This window comes from Zootermopsis nevadensis, unplaced genomic scaffold, assembly GCF_977971745.1.
Source record: "Zootermopsis nevadensis isolate Lab colony 2312 unplaced genomic scaffold, Znev_1.0 Znev_ptg000027l, whole genome shotgun sequence".
Lineage (NCBI taxonomy): Eukaryota > Metazoa > Arthropoda > Insecta > Blattodea > Termopsidae > Zootermopsis > Zootermopsis nevadensis.
Window position 1 is genome coordinate 913,088 of NW_028259159.1, and position 18,522 is coordinate 931,609.

Here is an 18,522-nt window from a genome sequence, read left to right on the forward strand (position 1 = left end):
TATGACGACTAGAATGATTCACTTCCCGACAACCTCCAGGAACATTCTAGGAGAGAAATTATCACGCTGAGGAAGTGTGTTCTGTTGTAAAGTCCGGTGAGTCTTCGATTAGTTTGCCTTCATCTCATTTCGCGAACTGACAGAGACTACTTCATAATCAGTACATTTTACTCGTATGAAGGAGTCCAAAAATCTGATTCTCAACTTGGGGACCACATTCCGCCTCTATTATCGACTCGCGATCTTCAAGTTTATTTAACGAACCGCGTTATTACAGATATATTCGACATTGTTTTTGACTGATTAATCATTCAATAACAGGTTAAATTTCTGTTGTGATTCACATCCATCCATCCAAGCGTTCGTTAGTAAAACGCGTCTTAGGATGATGAAAGCCCTGGATATGGAAGGAGTGAGCACATTACAGCGTCGGTCTGAGAACCTGAAACTTCGCCCAGAACGTTATCGATTTTCCAAAAACGACTCGTTATATAAGACTCTTACGTCATAAAATACAGCTTTAAAAATACGAAAATCGTACACACGTTTTGTTTGAAACATATTTTGGTATGATGAATATAATTTAAATACGCCAAAATTTGATATTAATTTTGTGTTGTCTGAAAATTGTCTGCCTTTGCAACAACAGATTTGCGTCATTCTGATCATAAACATTTGAACATATTTTTGTTTAATGAAGTACTATCGTTATGAAAAACTGTACCGAAACCTATGCTCTATTTAAGCTTACACAACGAACACAACTCATGTCTTATCAAGCGGAACTTCTGTACCAAGACAGCGAGAGACCACATGTAACTTCCTGCTACCACTGACTGACAAACGCGAACTAGGCCGTATTAAGGACAGTATTATAGTAGTGTCTGGTATGCAAATTACAAATACACAAGACAAAAATCCTGGAGAATGCTGTGTGCCTCCTCAATTCAAGAATGACGTTACCTCAATCACTGTATCAAACTGAAAAGAGACGAAGTTTTGTTTGCAACGAAAACTAGCAAACGATTTTCGTTATTTCCTACAAGATGGTCGCAGTTATCAAATATACACTATTAACCAACCACATGGAGCAACGCCTTTCTTGAGAAGCTGAGAGTCGCTCAGCTAATTACATTTCCCATATTTATGGAACCCAAACGTTCATTACCGTGTTCACAACAGCCCGGCACTGGTCATTATCCAGAGCCAGATGAATTCAGTCCACATTCGCTCATCCTATATCCTTAAGATCCACTTTAATATTGTCCTCCAACCTACACCAAGTCTTCCGAGCGGCAATTACCCTACAGGATTTCTATCCAAAATTCTGCATGCATTTCTCATTCTCCACAAGCTCACAAGAGGCCTTGCCCATCTCATCCTCCTCGATTCCTTGATTATCCGAACAATATTACGGCTGCATTATGGACACATTTTTCTACTACGCCGAGAAGCAGCGACGCCCTGGGCCTGAACCATTGCTGTCAACGGTCCCTACTGCAAAATGAGTGTAATCACACGCAACATACGATTAACATAAAAACTTTCAACTTCCAGCAGCATGATGTGCTTACAGCCGCTGACTGCATTTCTTATCTACTGACTGGTACATTTGCACTAAATAAGGGCTGTCTACAGAACAGGAAGTCTATGCAAGGGCTGAAGAAGCGAACAGTATATACACAGAGCTAAATATGTAGCCATACATATTCCAGACTGTTTGCCTCAAGGCTCCCCAAATACACGGACAGATAGACAAATGCTCTAGAACCAACAGCTGGATTTACACTGATCTCTTCCAGTATGACCACAGTGGCAGGACATTAATTCATTCCGCTAGATACGGCACAGGCCATTAAAGGCAACGCGTTCTCATACACTTTATTCTGACTCTTCTTTTCGAATTCAAACTAGTTCTTCACACAAACTACAAGCGATGCCAAGCTGGACTCATGATTCAACTTTCAGTTTTATATAATTCTGGTTTTAAAATTATCACAAGCATCGTAAATAAAATGCATGCTCAACACAGAATTCACATTTTGTACCACGCCCTGGCAAGAACAAGGTGACAGATAATTTTTTTATAAAATACTGTATAGTCTTGGCCGGGACTGTTCTCTTCGCCATAAAATTCAGACTGACTCCAATCCAGCATAATATGGAATATTTTCCTGGGGGTAAATTGGCCGGAGTTTGAAGTTAACCACTGGCATCCACTTTGAAAGATCTGTTAAGACATCACTCCTCATTGATACAGTCTTGAGTTAAAGTAGCCAAGATTAATACTCAGTCAATTTGATTAAGCTTTGGGGCTGAGGCCTAGCTTGTCCAATTTGCATCCTCGGGACTAGAAGTCCCACCCGTAGTCAATTATGCCAGGCGAATGGTGTGAAAGTGTTTTCACAATGACTAACACAGTTTTTGTCTATTTCTCCCTAATTTCCATTGTAAAAAGTCACACGGGTTCGTGGCAACCTGTGGAATAATAAAAATCCGAATTTACGAACAAGACTGGCAGTGAAACATAACATCATATCCTTCCCTTTCTACCGTAACTTCAGGATAACCGAGTATCAGTGGAACGGTCGACAGAAGTCGTAAAAAACTTTGGTGGCCTTTCAACGCGAAAGTTGTCACAAACTTCCAGCATGATGGCCATTTTGGAAATGCAGGGTTGTATAGATTCTACCGTGTCGCTGGTTGCTACGGCAACAACCCCATTGTGAGATGAAAGCTTCATAATGAAGGAAGGGTGGATGTCGAGCGGAAAAGGGTAAAGAGAATTTTCTTGTATCGAAGAAACGTCTGACGTTACGGGATCGCACACTTAAGATTTTGTCTTGAGTGGTCTCTTCACTCCCCAGCGCGTCCAATTCTACAGCATCCACTATCAACACAACTATCAGACAGTGGTGACAGATACACGGATGGCTTGTCCGCATGCTGCAAAGATCAAACGCAATGCACTCGTTTCACGTAATTAATACAGTTCGAGTAAAAACCTAGCAACAGACCAAAAAGTCGTTACATTCTCGCTCCAGTTGACGCTTGTAATGAGATCGCGGTCTGGGAAGACGAAACAGTTTAGGAACGTCAGTTTCAAGAGGCTCGTTTGTCGCGGCAGCAACCGTAGAAGATGAGATACAGCATCCACTGCCTTCAATTTACCATGTGACACAACGCCACAAAGCTCATGAATTCATGACCAGAGCGTATCTGCAGCGAGAGTGAGATAATTTACTTTCTTCAGGCAACCCGTGAGTACACAAACGATGAACAGCCAACAGGAGCAAAGGCAGAGAATTAATGAAAACCTAAGAATTATAAACTGCAGTTACTTTATACAGCAGCACAAAGTGCAATTTTATTGATAAAAACATAACGGGACCTCCTTTTTCGTACTCGGGAGGGCCAAGGTTTAAATATCACACCGGAGACAGGCTATCCAGATTCAGAATTTCCTTGGTTTTCTTCAGTCCCACTAGGCAAATTACAAAACAGTACCTCAAATTAGGACACAACCACTTACTTCATTTTCTAGTTACGGCAGGTGCCGTTAGAGAAACCGTAAAAAATTGAAATAAATAAGTACAATTATTTACATGAAAACAATTATAATGAACTTAATTGTGTTGAGGAGACTAAAATCCATAAAGCACGGACTTGAGTCTGAGAGGATTCATCAAATGGCGCCGTTACTCTACAACCTGAATGGCTTTACCAGATACTATCACAATATGAAATGTGTAAGTCCTCGTTCAACTTTACTGCTGAGGCTGACTGTACTGACTGGCCTATCCCCTCAAACTCCTGGGTACTGTACATCGCTCAGCTGTGCCTCAGCCTGCAGGGATGTACATGCCTGGCCTAGGTGTTATCCTGAGAAAGGACCGAGCAGAAACCGAATCTGCGATTCCGAAGTTCATGTCTATAAAGTCCATACTCTAGCCGTCTTAAACCAGGTGGCCACTAAGGCACGTTTATTTTTCAATCCATGGGTGAATTTTGGCCACTTAATACTGTTTTCGACCTCTAAAGGCTACAGAAATGCACTACTACACCATAAGAAGAGCTTATCTTCACGCAATTAGAAGCCTGTGGTTGGCCTTGCAATTTAGAACCCGTACATCCTGCATACTGCGACAAGACACGCCATCGGTCCCTTGCGTTTTTAACTTAGAAGGCCACGAACCAAGTTTTATCTTCCTCGGAAACCGGTTATGTGATGTAACAAGAAATTTAAAGAATCTTACATAATAAAAGTAAATAAAGAAACCTAGAACCCAAACAAAAATTTGTAAAGGATTAAATTCGCATGCTTTATCAGTTTTTTGTGAAAACTCCATAAATGAACAAATATGGCAGATGTCGTGTTTTATGCCCGTCCGTACGTTTCGTCTCTGAATTTCTACTACAATTTCGATTAAATTTCGTATTGAGGTTCTACAATATAAGCTATGTCAAATATAAAGCTCATGTGTAAATCGGCTGCTACAAAACGTCGTAAACACCTCCCTTCAACGAATACAATGGACACCCCTATTACCATAAGTGTAGATGGGGTTCCACTCTGAAAGCGTTCTCCCTACAAACGCCATATGTTCGTCACACAAAACCAAAATATCGTATCGCATCATGAAGTGTGCCGAGTTCTCGACGGGAGATGATCGAGTTGGGCACGGCGATTAACCGCCCCATTCAGACCCCTCTCGTGTTAAATTACCTGGGACAGATCTTACTTAACAGCGAATTACAGCGACCCACGTGCTCAAGCCACTCCACTGAAGCAAAACATGGACACACTTAACGAGTTTGTAAGTTAATGGCAAAACTGGAACACAATGAAAGGTTACAGTCAATATACGCATTTCCGAATACAAATTGAAACAGCTGTAGCACTAAATAACATAACTGCATGGTACTATACATACAGAAAATATCAGCTATTTATGTGGTATCGCAATGTTAATCACGAAAAAATCGACATGGAAAAAAAGGCGGTAGTAACTTATTCTAAAAATAGCAGCCAAGAAGTAAGGCCACTTGTTCACCTCCTCCGACTTCCTGTGTAGAAGGCCGAATATAGAATCAATGTACAGAGTCTGGATATAGGATCATAATATTAGCATAAGAGGAAATACCCCGTATGCACACGACTGGAGGGTTAAACACATCAAGCAGTCGTATCACCAGACCACTCATCTACGTAGTAACTTGTCATGAGGAGCTTTCAAATACTTTAATGTCTTAAAAACAGGGCGGAACTTACGACGTTCTATTGTCGCTATCTGTCGATTATGATTACGTTCCAATACTCGTGAGACCCATAACACAAAAATCCCCTGATGATGGTGGCAGCAAGCACCTGTGAAATGTCGGCAATCTTCTACCAGACTACACGACGCAACAACCCAGAAAACAGCCATCGTAAAAAAAACCCGACTCTGAAACAACTGCATACTTCAAAATTTTCTTACACTAACAGGAACGTTGTCCTTCCAGTTGTAACATATTTTCCATTAGTTCAAAATGTGAAATCGCAGTGATTATCACTTGTATCGATGAAATGACAAAGCTTTTGGGCTTCTAAATGCACGGTAAATGCGCAGACACAAGTGTGCCAACTCATGTCGAAACGTCCTCTGACAAATTTTATACGACTATCCTTGGAGTAAATTGTACCGTGACTTGCACCCACTCAGTCTTTGTGGTGCGCGTCTGCCTGCCACAGACTGGAAATAAAATTTATGAACGGTAAAGTCTGCAATTTGGAGTACAGTACCTAATTAATAAAATTCCACACAAGTTCTTCCTTAATTCAGTGCACACAGCAGAGTGGGGACGTGCGGGATCAAGCATTCCTAGCAGAGAGCTTTCCCGTTGAACTTCAACGCGCAAGCACTCGACTTCCTGGATGAATCCACCGACGAAGCAAAAGGCACGACACAGAAGGGATATATCACAGAGTGCGAGGCGTGGTGACGACATTTCCCTTCCGGTCATTCATCCGGATCTCTCTTCCCATTCATCGACAGCTGTCACATACATCGCATTTGCTGATTAGTAAGAATCGCTGAAATCGACGTTCCCGGCAGCAATCGCCTGGCTTGGTAGGCAATAAGCTTCATCAATTCGGGCTTCAATTCAAATACTGTTCGCATTCTGATTTGGTTTCTATACGCTTTGGGAATTTGTATGGCGCAAGATGGATTACTTCTTGCTACTTTTAAGGATACGTTGTTAATATTCCACATTTTCTAAGTTCACAATGCACGTCCGTTTGGCTTAATGCCACATGTTTCTGCACGCCTTCCTCAACAGCAAATAAATTTCCAAGTTTAAATGTCCAGGACACGTCAGATCCTCTGCTATAGTTGGCCTTTCCTCTACAGACTACATCACGTTTCTTTCTTCATATGAACGAAAATGTAAACTCCTTCTGGTTTACATTCCTCCTCTCTCCCACGCGGGCTACATGACCTGCCCATCTCATCCTCTTTGACTTGATCTGCCTAATTAATTTGGAGAGTACAACTTATGAAGCTCCTTATTATGTAACTTAATCCAGCCTCATATTATTTCATCCCTCTTAGGTCCAATTATCCTCCTCAGCGTCCTGTTCTCAAATACCCTCAGTCTACGTCCCTCCCTTAGTGTCAGAGGCCATGCCTCATGCCCATACATAACCACGGGCAAAATTACAGTTTTGTATATTTTAATCTTTACGTTTCTAGACAGCAGATGGGAAAACGTATGAAATATATTTTAAAAAAACAAATCAAAGCACGCAGAAATGTAGGTGGATTACCATTTAGCCTCCTGGAACATCAACAGATTGGTTCGAATATTATTTAACGACGATGTAGCAACTGCTGAGTTTATTTCGCGTACGAGAAAACAATCATGAGAAGTGAACCGGAAATGAAGGGAACGATAGCGGCCCTGGAATTTTTCAAGGTATTACCGGCGCCTGACTGGAAAAACTGAAGAAAAATTCGAGGGGAAAAAACTCTGGTTACACAGCGGCCAGGTCAAAATCATAACCCGGTACCTCACAAACAAAACTCCACTCCTAAATTATCAGAGTTGTTACTCCTTAAAATATCAACATCATCAGAACCGAGAACTTGTGACAACTCGGGCTGTTAAGAGAACTAGTCTCAAAGTGAACGAGGGATGGAAGTTCGAGCCCTCGCAGCGATGATACTTAATGGCTTTTAACCCATGTCCATAACATGTCTGGGGCTCAGGTACATACTCCACTATTCAACGGAAGCCAAATATGGTTCCCTTAGCGTGCAGGCGACAGGAGCACAGCTCTGAACTTTCACCTTGTAGTGCCAAGGTGAATGCGTGACCTCGGAACGACTCACAGTACGCTGCTTAACCATCCGTTTAGTGATGACGGTCACTACGAAATCCATAGAACAAAACAGTTCAGTAGTTAACTGTCGCTCTGATAGTCAGGAAATTCTTCGCTCTTTAACGATCTAGAAGGTCCATTATCGTATTCACAAAAGCCCGCCTCTGGTCCATATCCTGAGCCAGGTGAATGCACCCGAGGTTTTTAACATCCCTCTTAATATTATCATACAATTATGATTCGGTCTTCCAAGTGCTCCTCCCTTCAGGTTATCTGACTAAAATTTTGTATGCATTTTAATTGTTACCAAGTTATTTTTAATAACATTTATGCAAGTTCTGGCAACTTATTTTAATTTATGCGCCTGCTATTTATACCAGAGCGGTCAATTCCGGTGGTCTGAAGCACCAGCAAAGAACATTTTGACCAGTACGAAAACCAACACTGCATCAACGAAAGATTAGGCAGTGTCGCAAGATACGAACCATCTAACGTAGAGGCAGGGTACTTATTGTGTCTGAAGCTACAGCGGAAACTGAGACATACACAGACCTCTTTTTTGCCCCTTTCCTTCTGTGACTCAGTTCTGTTTTCTCTTCGGGCGGAACTTCTCTAAACATTCACAGCAAAAACGCTATTCCTTTTCAACACGGTAAAGTTTTGAACACAAAAAGTCTGTCTTCGTACCATACACTAGCTCTCACACAAAATCTGGTTTGTCATTTCTTATCGTACTGTACGAGAATTCATATGAACGTTGTCACATCTTTCTTTTAGTAGGATTTGAGGTTTTCATGGCGGCGAGTCTGAAGATGGCTGTCTTCTGGGTTGTTGCGCCGTGTAGTCTGGCAGAAGTTTACGAACGTTTCAGGGGTCATACTGCCTCCATCACCACCATCATCATCGCTCTGATGGAGGTAACAAGGACCTCTGAAACGTTCGTAAACTTCTGCCATAACGTCGTTCAGAAGTCAAGAAATAAGAACAATCACCGACTGTAACGCTCCAGACTTACTCGAGAGGTAAACGGTTCGAATTCTGGGCGGGTTATTATCTTTTCTGGGACTTCTTTAAGCTTTCATCAGACGAATAACAGCATACTGAAACAGGTCACGACATTTACTTATCGTTAACAATTATCTTACCGTTTCATTCGACGCTATATAACGTATGAAGATAAAACTAACTACCAAAGAATCAATTAATAGTAGTTACCTCGTCATGAATGAAACGTCATCAGTGTGTTTTACATGTCGTGAGAGATATGATGTTTATTTTTAAACAGCACGTTTACGATCATGTCAAGAATTCTGGAGAAAATAACGGCATCTGAGCATCTTGTCTGGCACAACGCGACATTTCTAGTGCGTTTCTCAGCAAGTCATATGGGGAAACTAACAGCATCCAACAATGAAATGAAATAAGTACTGCAACTCGTCTTGTTCCCCCGGAAACATTTAACTCAAACACCACATAACGCAAGCAATTCCTGAGAAAGAGAGACCCGTCAAAATGCTAACCTAACCACCACAAACGTCAGGAAATATAGAGAAAACGGGAGAAGGCCTATTTCTTGTGGAAGCTCTTCATATTTCACAACATAAAAGTCAGCAACATAATACGAAGCTCATTTACATCTAATCAGACAGGCTATACAAAGAGGCTGCTATTCTGCACTTCACTGAAGATCTGCTAGAACATTATTTAAACATAAGTGGCAGTTGTCAAGTTGAATGTTCTGTCTCACCACATTTACATTAGAAGTCGACCCAAATAGTGGTCTGAGCGAAAAGTAAAGCACCACAACTAGGGCTACAAAGGATTACTGAAAAGTCACGCGACTCTATGGTTTATATATTTCCACAGCAACTGGCAAATTTCACTGTCGAAATACCACATATATTCAGCAGACCTAATACACTATAAAACCTGGTACGAAATGCTATATTCCAACGAAACTGATAAATAACGCACACTCAAAAGTTGAAAAGAATAGTATTATTAAACGAGATATTTCGCTATTCGTATTTCAAGGATTACGGAAGCTAACTTCAGATGGAATGCGGGGCAGATGCGCTAAATTAGACCCACTGGGTATTCAGTGCCACAAAAACATTTTTTTGCCATTGTTTCGGAATCATATCGGACGGACAATACCAGAACGTGTCTAGATTTATACGACTGAAAGCCTATTACTGTTCCTACACGTGTGGACGAGTGTCGTTAAATAAATTACAACCCCGCCCTTCCAAAACACATCCACAAGCAATAGCAGCTCCGGATGCAGTTAATAGTACTACTAATGAATGCGTAATGGCAGAGCAGGAGGACAGGGGCTGTCACCATAATGGAGAACGACGACCCGGTTGATTTTCGTATTTCAGCACTACACATTAATTTCGAATACATTCAACACGATTAAAACTCGAGATGATGTGCAATATCAACCCCTTACTTTTATGGACAATGGGGTAAAACGAAAATCGACCGACAATGCAAGCTTTACATAACCAGATAATTCTTTTCCCTTCATAATCTTCTTGGTTCCGATTTAGGAGTCACATCAGAACTTGCAGTTCATTACACTGAAGAATTTTAATGTTTACAAAATCATACTACTCCTTTCACCATGGAATATCCTTAAGCCCAAATGACGGTACGGACACATCGAGGCCTATTTATAAACTACAATACTTTCTAATATATAGTGTACTTTAAATTAAACTTCGCAGATTCGTTCTTAGTAAGTTACGAGGTAAACAACAGCTCTCATATTAAATTAATCTCCCGTTCCTTCGAGATCCTTCAGCTATATCCAGGTCTGCGATCGTCTTCCATGATGACGAACAAGCTTGTATGATTCCAACGGAATTAGCAACAAAAGCCCGCATACTGTTAAATTACCGAAGAAAAAAAGAAGTCTTAATATATCTGGCAACATAGCGTTGTAAGTAGCAGACGAGTATCCCAGATGCTGCGGGACAGAAACGGCCGAGGACCCCAAGATTGCTTATAGGCCTGCTTCTCCCAAGCAACGCGGTGTAAGAATGCGCAGAACACAGGTACCCCTGTGCCTAAGCACCACGACATGAAGATGTACAGGGGACATCGAAGTAAAAGCAATATGCGGTATTGGCACTAGCTGGAGCCACACGCTCTGCCTACGTTAACCATGGTACTCCTTATGTGCGGGCCACAAATATAGATGTGGCAGAAATAAATATTTCTGCGCCTGCTACGAACCGAACCTCGGTCGTCCAACCCATGGCCTATCATTTCACTGACTGGGTTTATCCCTCAGAGGAGAGCGTTATACAAGAAATCCAACTTCTCAGCTCTATCAACCTTGCTTACCAGAAAGAATGAATGAAAAAAACACACTAATGAAGACTAACAGAGGTCTTCCTACCTTTGCACAATGCCGTGGCAGTTCCTAAACGTTATGTAATACTGACACACAAACAGTATTTTCCCACTCTCAGGGGGTTGTCATGTCTAACCTCATAACAATTATACTCATTCTCTGTTCCTTGTGAATTTGGGAACTGCAGGAACTTAAAAAACCTGCAGTATAAAAGAGTGTAAGTTTGCTCAGCAAATGGTTAATGTGACCACAAATCACGAAATCGTCTATGAAATCTCAGGGATAGTCTAAGTAATTTAACCCACTTTAGAGACTAACTGTACATCCATAAAAAAGCAGTTACACATCCTTCTCAACATCTGAAGACAGGATGTAGGCCTGGGGATGACAACCGTCCATTGCCATTGGCCACATTCGCTATTCATATCTTTGCCGAGGGCTGCAGAGGGAAGGAGGAGGAGGAGGAGGAGAAGATGGTGATGATGATAATCATGATAATAATAATTAAGAAATAGATGCTGCATTATGTACCTCAGGGGCAAGGTTTGTCTCAGTACACAGAAGTAAATACCCTGTAAAATGGTGAAGAAATGGAATAATAATGTCAACATTAAGCGAAGCTGTTATTATAAAACTTGGTGCAGCTGGTGTTCACTTGAAAACTGTTAATGACTGTGTTACTCCATACAACTGAGTTAACAATAATCTCAGTACGGCTATAATGTACTAATTTCCAAAAAAGATGATAAAAACATAGCCTACTTGATTTCATAAAAGAAAGTTCAAAGTGTCATGTAAAAGTCTTTGAAAAACAATATATTTCTAAATACAGGTAGGACTTGGTTTGTGCCGGGGTTAGGTTCCTGAGATTTCTGGCATAAAATAAAGCTGTGTAAATTGAAGCAAAAATATAATGATAACATATGTAAATACATTAGGTTATAATTTTGCCTACAGTTTTATATGGGTATGAAACTTGGTCTCTGACACTAAGGAAGGCATTTGGGAACAGGGTGCTGAAGAGAAATTTGGACCTAAGAGGGATAAATTACCAGGAGGCTGGAGAAAGTTGCATAATCAGGTGCCTCATAAGTTGTACCCCTCGCCAAATATAATTACACTGATAAAGTCACATAGGATGAGGACAGGACATGTAGACTGTATGGAGGAGAAAAGAAATACATGCAGGGTTTTGGTGGGCAAACCAGAAGGAAAGAGACCACTAGGAAGACCTAGGCATGGGTAGAAGATAATAAAAATGGATCAAATACAAACAGGATGGGGTGGCATGGACTGGATTCATCTGGCTCAGAATAGGGGCCAATGACAGGCACTTGTGAACCCGGTAATGGACCTTCGGGTTCCACAAAATGTTGGAAACTTCAGAGTGACTGTTGACTTCTCAGGAAGGACTCAGCTCTATAGCATAACTAAGTATACTTACTTTATATTAAAATTAACAACAGTACAAACACTGAGATATACTGTATATATTTTTCATATTGTCTTAACAATATTACACATGTTGGCCAATGTCAGAAGTGAAAGAAGAAATGATAAATTCTAAAATCAACTGATGTAGCTGTAGTCGGACGTTTGCCTATCATTAAATCTGATCACTACCAATAATAGCACGTAATTCTAATCTGAAATTTGCACTTTCAATTCAAACACCTGACTTAACTCATAAATTTCCTTCAGATCTTGAGCCCCATCAGGCAGCAAGCCACATTCACTACACTATTAGCTGCTTTAGAAGATTAAAAATTAAACCAGCTGACACGTTTGCACAACCTCACGTGTTTGACTACAACCACGCGCTCCTGTCAATAGTTTTTCTACGTGAATGTATGAGAAATTATTAAATTTAAGTAGTTCCTAATTGACACTTACTAAAACTTTGGCAAATCTTCTCTCCAGTTCAATCGCATCGGGCATCGGCTGTTTCGTGCGGATGCTAGAGCGAACATTGTTCGTCTTCAAGGTAGTACCCTCCGGTGGAGGAGATTCACTTTTCGTACTAAGTGAACTGCCCATTGTTTTCACAAACAACACAATGCACATAAAATTACATTTCACTGTTGCACACTAACCCACAAACCAGCAACAGGTTCCTCGTCCTACAGCACACACAAACATCATCACTACCTCACCATCTTTTTCCAACTCCCACAAGGCCCACTACTCCAAACGATAACTAACGCTTGCGTATTCCACACCTCCGTATATCGATACAAAGCGACGTTACTAATCGATCAGATGGAGGGAGTTGTGGCGAATTTTTCATCGCACTGCCATCTAGTAACAATTTTGTAAACTTCATAAATTGACTAAATCATTTTCAAAATGTGCAACTGCTAGAGCATTCGATTGTGTAAATCATGAATTATTACTATTAAAACTAAATTTTTATGGAATTTCGTAATTTAGCTGTAAAGTGGTTTAAATCATACCTTCAAGACAGAAAGCAACAAGTAGAAATAAAATCATCAAATTTAAATGATAGCACTTACTCAAATTGGGGCATTGTAAAACATGGAGTGCTTCGAGGTTCAACACTTTGTCCTCTTCTTTTTTCGTATATATCAATAATCTGCCCCACAACCAACTACTCTCATTCTAAACCTATACTCTTCGCTGATGATATTATTATTATTATTTCACATCCAGAACTTGACTGTTTTCAAAATTGCATAAATGATGTCTTTGCTAAATTGAACAAATGGATTAAAGCCAATAAACCCACATAAAATTTTGACAAAACAAATTTAATGAAAATTTGTACTAACAACAGAACTTGTATAAATCTAAATATAGGTATGATGATAAAATAATGGAGGAAATAGAAACTAAATTTCTTGGCCTACAAACTGACAACAAATTACCCTGGAAAACACATATTCAATACATTATCCCTAAACTAAGCTCGGCATGTTTCGTCATGAGGACAGTTGCAACACTCATGAAAACAGAAACTTTAAAATTACTTTATTCTGTTTACTTCAATTCACATCATGCTTTGCAAACACAAAATTGTGACGCAAGGAGGCCATAATAGTGTAACTGTAAAAGAACGTATTTCAATACATGGACTATCATTGTAAATGTACCTTATTAGGTTCTTATGTTGCTACAAACTTCTATGCATTTTAATTTCTATACTGATTCATAATTTAAACCCACAAGTATGACATATGTCTGTAGAACACAGGACTGAGTCTTATACTAAATCTGACAGTGGTTTCAATCCAATTACAACTGCATACTTTTGTTGTTCAAATATGACAATAAGGACAACAAATCAAGAACCACCTGAGATAAATCATGAGAACTTTAGGGGGGGGGGGGGGGTGGAGGAACAGGTGGAAGACAGGTTTATATATTTATTTCTGGTCTGTACAACAATTCAGTAGCTCAGACTATATAAAGTCAAATTACAGAATTATTAATAAACTGGAAATATGTGGGCCACCTAGTCAGTATGGCGACTGACTACGAACTGAATGACGGGTTCAATCCCTGATAAGGGGAGAATATTTTTCCTCTAGCCTCTGGGGCCCACCTGCCTCCTCTCCAATGGGTACTGGAATCCTTTGCCAGGGGTAAAGTGCAGCAGGAGCTATATCTCTTCTCCCCCACAAACACCTATACAGCATGCTGTTGGACAGCTTTAGGTTTTTCACATGGAAGTTACCAGGCCTAACTTAAGGCATGTACTGGCATTTGCTTGGAGGGAGTGAGGAGAAGCCACAAAAACCTTCAGTCATGATAATTGTCTCTGGATTGAGACATCCAAAATATAAAAATAACCTCTCAGTTTTGTAACATTGTCTGAGTGGCAGAGAAGAGTGGTAAAAAGACTAATAAGACAAATTTTAAGTATTCACTTTTGTAATTAGTGGCAATATGTTAGTAAATTTCACCATGTTGGCAGTTATTAAATTGTTATACTGTTCCCTGAGGTTTGTGCGTGTGCATGTGAGCTCGTGCATAGGCAGACTCAGGCTGCAGAGTTGGGCACTCCAGTCATGCTGGGCTGACCCACACACTTCACAGCTGCACTGTCTAGAAAGTGACTAAACTATAAAAGATTGTGTCCATTTCTTCAGGCTGGTTTTGCATGTCACAGTGAATTATACGTACATTCCATAATAAACTTATGGAAATGTATATATCTCATAATTTGACCTTGTGGTTAGAACAAATGTTTAATTATCAACTGTTCATTTACAAGCACTTCAACCTTTTTAGTGTGCTATGGAACAAAACATGCATACCCACAACAATGACATTTTTTCAACTATACTAGTTGCCCATCATCAGATAGTTACAATTTAAATAATGTACTGTGAAACACACAGAAGTGGACATTACCTAAAAGGTGCTACCCCCACACACACCTCTGGGAAGATAGCTGGCCTCTGGATCGATATTCAAATCTGGGACATGCTGAATATGGAGCATTAGTATTATACTAACCACTTTACTGTAACCTAAACAAAATTATGTCTAGGCTCAGAGAATACACAAAGTAAAGCAAAGCTGTCCCACTATATGCCACGTAGGTCCATGGTGGGGGGGGGGGGGGGGGGAAAGGCATAGCTCCTACTCATTCTTGACCTCAGCACTAGGTGGGGGTGAGTGGTTAGCATCACGCCCTAGCTATGCTTTACCCCTGGGAAAGGACCCTGTTACCCATTGAATAGAGGTTGGGTAGGCCCCACAGCCATCCTGGATGCAAAGGCTGGAGGAAAAATCCTTTGCCCCCATCAGGAATTGAACCCTGGTCATCCAGTCAGTAGCCAGCCACTATACTGACTGAGCTACCCCGGCTCATTACACAGAATACATAAAGATGATTTCTATTGAACTCTTTGATGTTAAAACTCATTTTAATATGTAGACATCCAGTTCATACCTCAGAGAAAAAACTACCCATAATAATCATAAAAATCAATAAGTTGATGCAATCTAAGGAAATAAAAGTTGTTTACTTGTAGATTCATACAAAACTCATTTCTACACTATGTGGGAAAACTGGTAAAGCAGGTGGGACATACTATTACTACTAGGCTTTAAATGGTTAAAGGAATTTCCTTCAGCTACTGGGAAATAGTGTATACAAGAATAGCTACTTGCACCAAAATGTATGCCATTATTGAGTAAAACAACTTAACCATGAAAAATGCAAAGGCAATATATGTAAGAGGGTATATGTTTAAAAATACAAAAGTAAAAAATTATATGTACTTCATTTTATTAAAGGTCATGGAAAATCATGCATAAAATATTTTTACCCTAAAGGTAAGTCAAAAATACAAAGTTTGTGTAATGACTGGAATAAACTGATGGAAGATAGTCTAAAATTATTAACATTATACTATTTTAAGAGGTTCAAAAGTTAAACAATATATGATATACATAAATTATATACAAACATTTACTGAAACCAAACATATTTTACAATGAAACATTACATTATTGTAGTTGCCTAAAAACAGAACTCCAATCATAAACAAACCTATGCCACAATTACTCCTGTGATGTCATTAATAAAAATTTTTTGGGCCAGCAGCAGACAAGTTTTACTAGAGGCTAGTAGACAGGTGGGACTAGCAGTAAATTCAGTAAGCCATCTAGTTAGTCAGTTAGTTATTTGCACTTTTTTCAGTTATGAGTAATAAGTAGGATTTGAGGTTTCCATGGTGGTGAGTGGGAGAAGACGTCAAGGCAAGAATCCGCAAAGCAAATGCAGCCTTTATCCAACTGTGCCCCATTTGGAAAGCTCGAGAGGTCCCACTCTCCTGGAATCCCCAAGGATGGAGGAAGAGGGGAAGGCCAAAAACAACCTGGAGGAAAACCACTGAAGAGGAGGCAAAAAAGTATGGAAAGACCTGGAGGGAGATGAAAGTTCTGGCTCATAATAGAACTCCTTGGTGCTGCTTTGTCAAGGCCCAACGCTCTGGCCAAGAGCGACAGGATATCAATCTGAAGACGGCTGTTTTCTGGGTTGTAGAACTGCCCTGATGATGGAGGCAACAAGGACCTCTGAAACGCTGGTAGCAATCTATGAGTTACAAGTTTGGCAACACTTATCACTTGCCAATGTGAGGTATTGGTGACATCAAAGTTTAGTTAAAAGTTTACAAAATAAACAATTTTCTGCACATGTGGAAAAGAACACTGACAAATATAATAAAAAGGAGCCATTTTACTAGCTTTTGCTATGAAGATCCATCACTCACGGACACAGTACTGTCTGTCTCCTGAGAGTCTGCTCCCTCATCAGAATCACAAATAAATGAATCCACACTTCTCAAATTTGAAACATTTTCTTCAAACCCATTTTTACTGCCAAGACTTGAATTTTGGCCAGCGGTACAGTTTTGCATTTTCTGTTCTAACTCTGCCCATGGATCTTCCAGCATTGAAGGGTGATAATACAGACTTATATTATCACAATATCTTGCATTTCCTGATAAGTTGTTATCCTAGAAGAAGAAAAACACGTCTTAGAATTTTTGGAAATCCGAAGTATAATTACGGTGACATTGGTATGTACATCATGCTCATAATTCAATAATATTCTTCGAAATACTTACTTTTCTCTTTCTATTCGGACAATATTTCCTAGATATGTCCATATTACTATATGGACTGAAGCTTGAATTACTGTCTAAATATTTTCTGTTCGTATTGTACGGACCAAACCTCGAGTTAAAACTTGAAATGGCAGGACTGCCATCGAAGCTTTTTAGATTACGTCCATTCCAATTGCCACTAGTTCCTCCTGTATAATGTACAGGACTACTGTAACTAAGAGGAATAAAATCAAAGTTGTCTGGCTGTGGCGTGCCTATAAATGGAGAACTTCCAAATCTGGCTCCAAACTGACTCCTAGGACGAACAAAATCATGATACAAACTTTTACTATTGTTCAAACCTGACTTTGAACTTAACGGAGTACTAGAATCAAACTTCTTATTCATTCTGTCTGCTAAACACAAACTGAAAAAACGTATGTACTAGTGATTGCACAATTTACACACTATCCACCACACCAACAATGGCTTCCGAAAGTGTTATCAACAAGGTTTCCGTTACTTCAAGCCGGAAGTACGTAACATAATAATAAAGTTTATTGAATATCTGCTATGATGATCCATGATCCTTTGATGTAAAATGCTGATGTAATGCTGAATACTCTAAATTTATATATTTTTTATATAAAGCTCTTGATTCCTTGGTTTCAGAATACCATGATAAGCAAACGGGTTTTAGAGGTATGATAACAGACAGTCAAAGATACACGTATTGATCAACAGAGACTGGATAGGACCGAACCAGGAAGTACGTCATACAATCATAAGACTAGCTGTGCACGGCTACCACCACAACTAACTAACTAACCAGATGGCTTACCGAACCCGAAGGTTCATCACCGAATTAACCAAAGCCCTACACCGGACCCTGTCCTGGGCCAACAAAATCCAGTCTCCTTCAACTCCTATCTCCCATAGATCCCGCCTGACATTATCCTCCCATCTACGTCTAGGTCTCCCCAGCGGTCTTTTCCCCTCAGGCTTCCCAGCCAATACCCAGTGCACACCTCTTGTCCCATCCATGCGCTCTACATGCCCTGCCCATCTAATTATTCTCGACTTAATCACCCTGACAATATTGGGGGAGGAGTACAGACTCTGCAAAAAGACATATCACCACGAACCAGATCAATTTTGTCTGTGCAAATTATGTGGGAAAGTGTGTAAAATACCATATAATAGAATGTGAT

The 18,522-nt window shown here is 40.0% G+C and overlaps 2 protein-coding genes across 2 annotated transcripts in view; both read right to left on the minus strand.

Annotated features, from left to right (window-relative positions):
- Frl (formin-like protein) overlaps window positions 1-12,924 on the minus strand; it is a 50,553-nt gene extending 37,629 nt beyond the window's left edge. Inside the window, exon 1 of the mRNA XM_022061283.2 lies at window positions 12,624-12,924. Within this exon, the coding sequence (XP_021916975.1) occupies window positions 12,624-12,794 (171 nt within the window). The 5' untranslated portion in view covers window positions 12,795-12,924. The remainder of the gene's footprint in view (window positions 1-12,623) is intronic.
- A 3,046-nt stretch (window positions 12,925-15,970) lies between these two features.
- On the minus strand, window positions 15,971-17,836 carry LOC110828527 (uncharacterized). Its single transcript, XM_022061320.2, has 2 exons — window positions 17,333-17,836; window positions 15,971-17,221 (listed from the first exon to the last, which is right to left on the minus strand). Exons 1-2 carry the CDS (start codon window positions 17,717-17,719, stop codon window positions 16,955-16,957), a joined length of 654 nt encoding a protein of 217 aa, XP_021917012.1. The 5' UTR covers window positions 17,720-17,836; the 3' UTR covers window positions 15,971-16,954.
- Window positions 17,837-18,522: the final 686 nt, after the last annotated feature.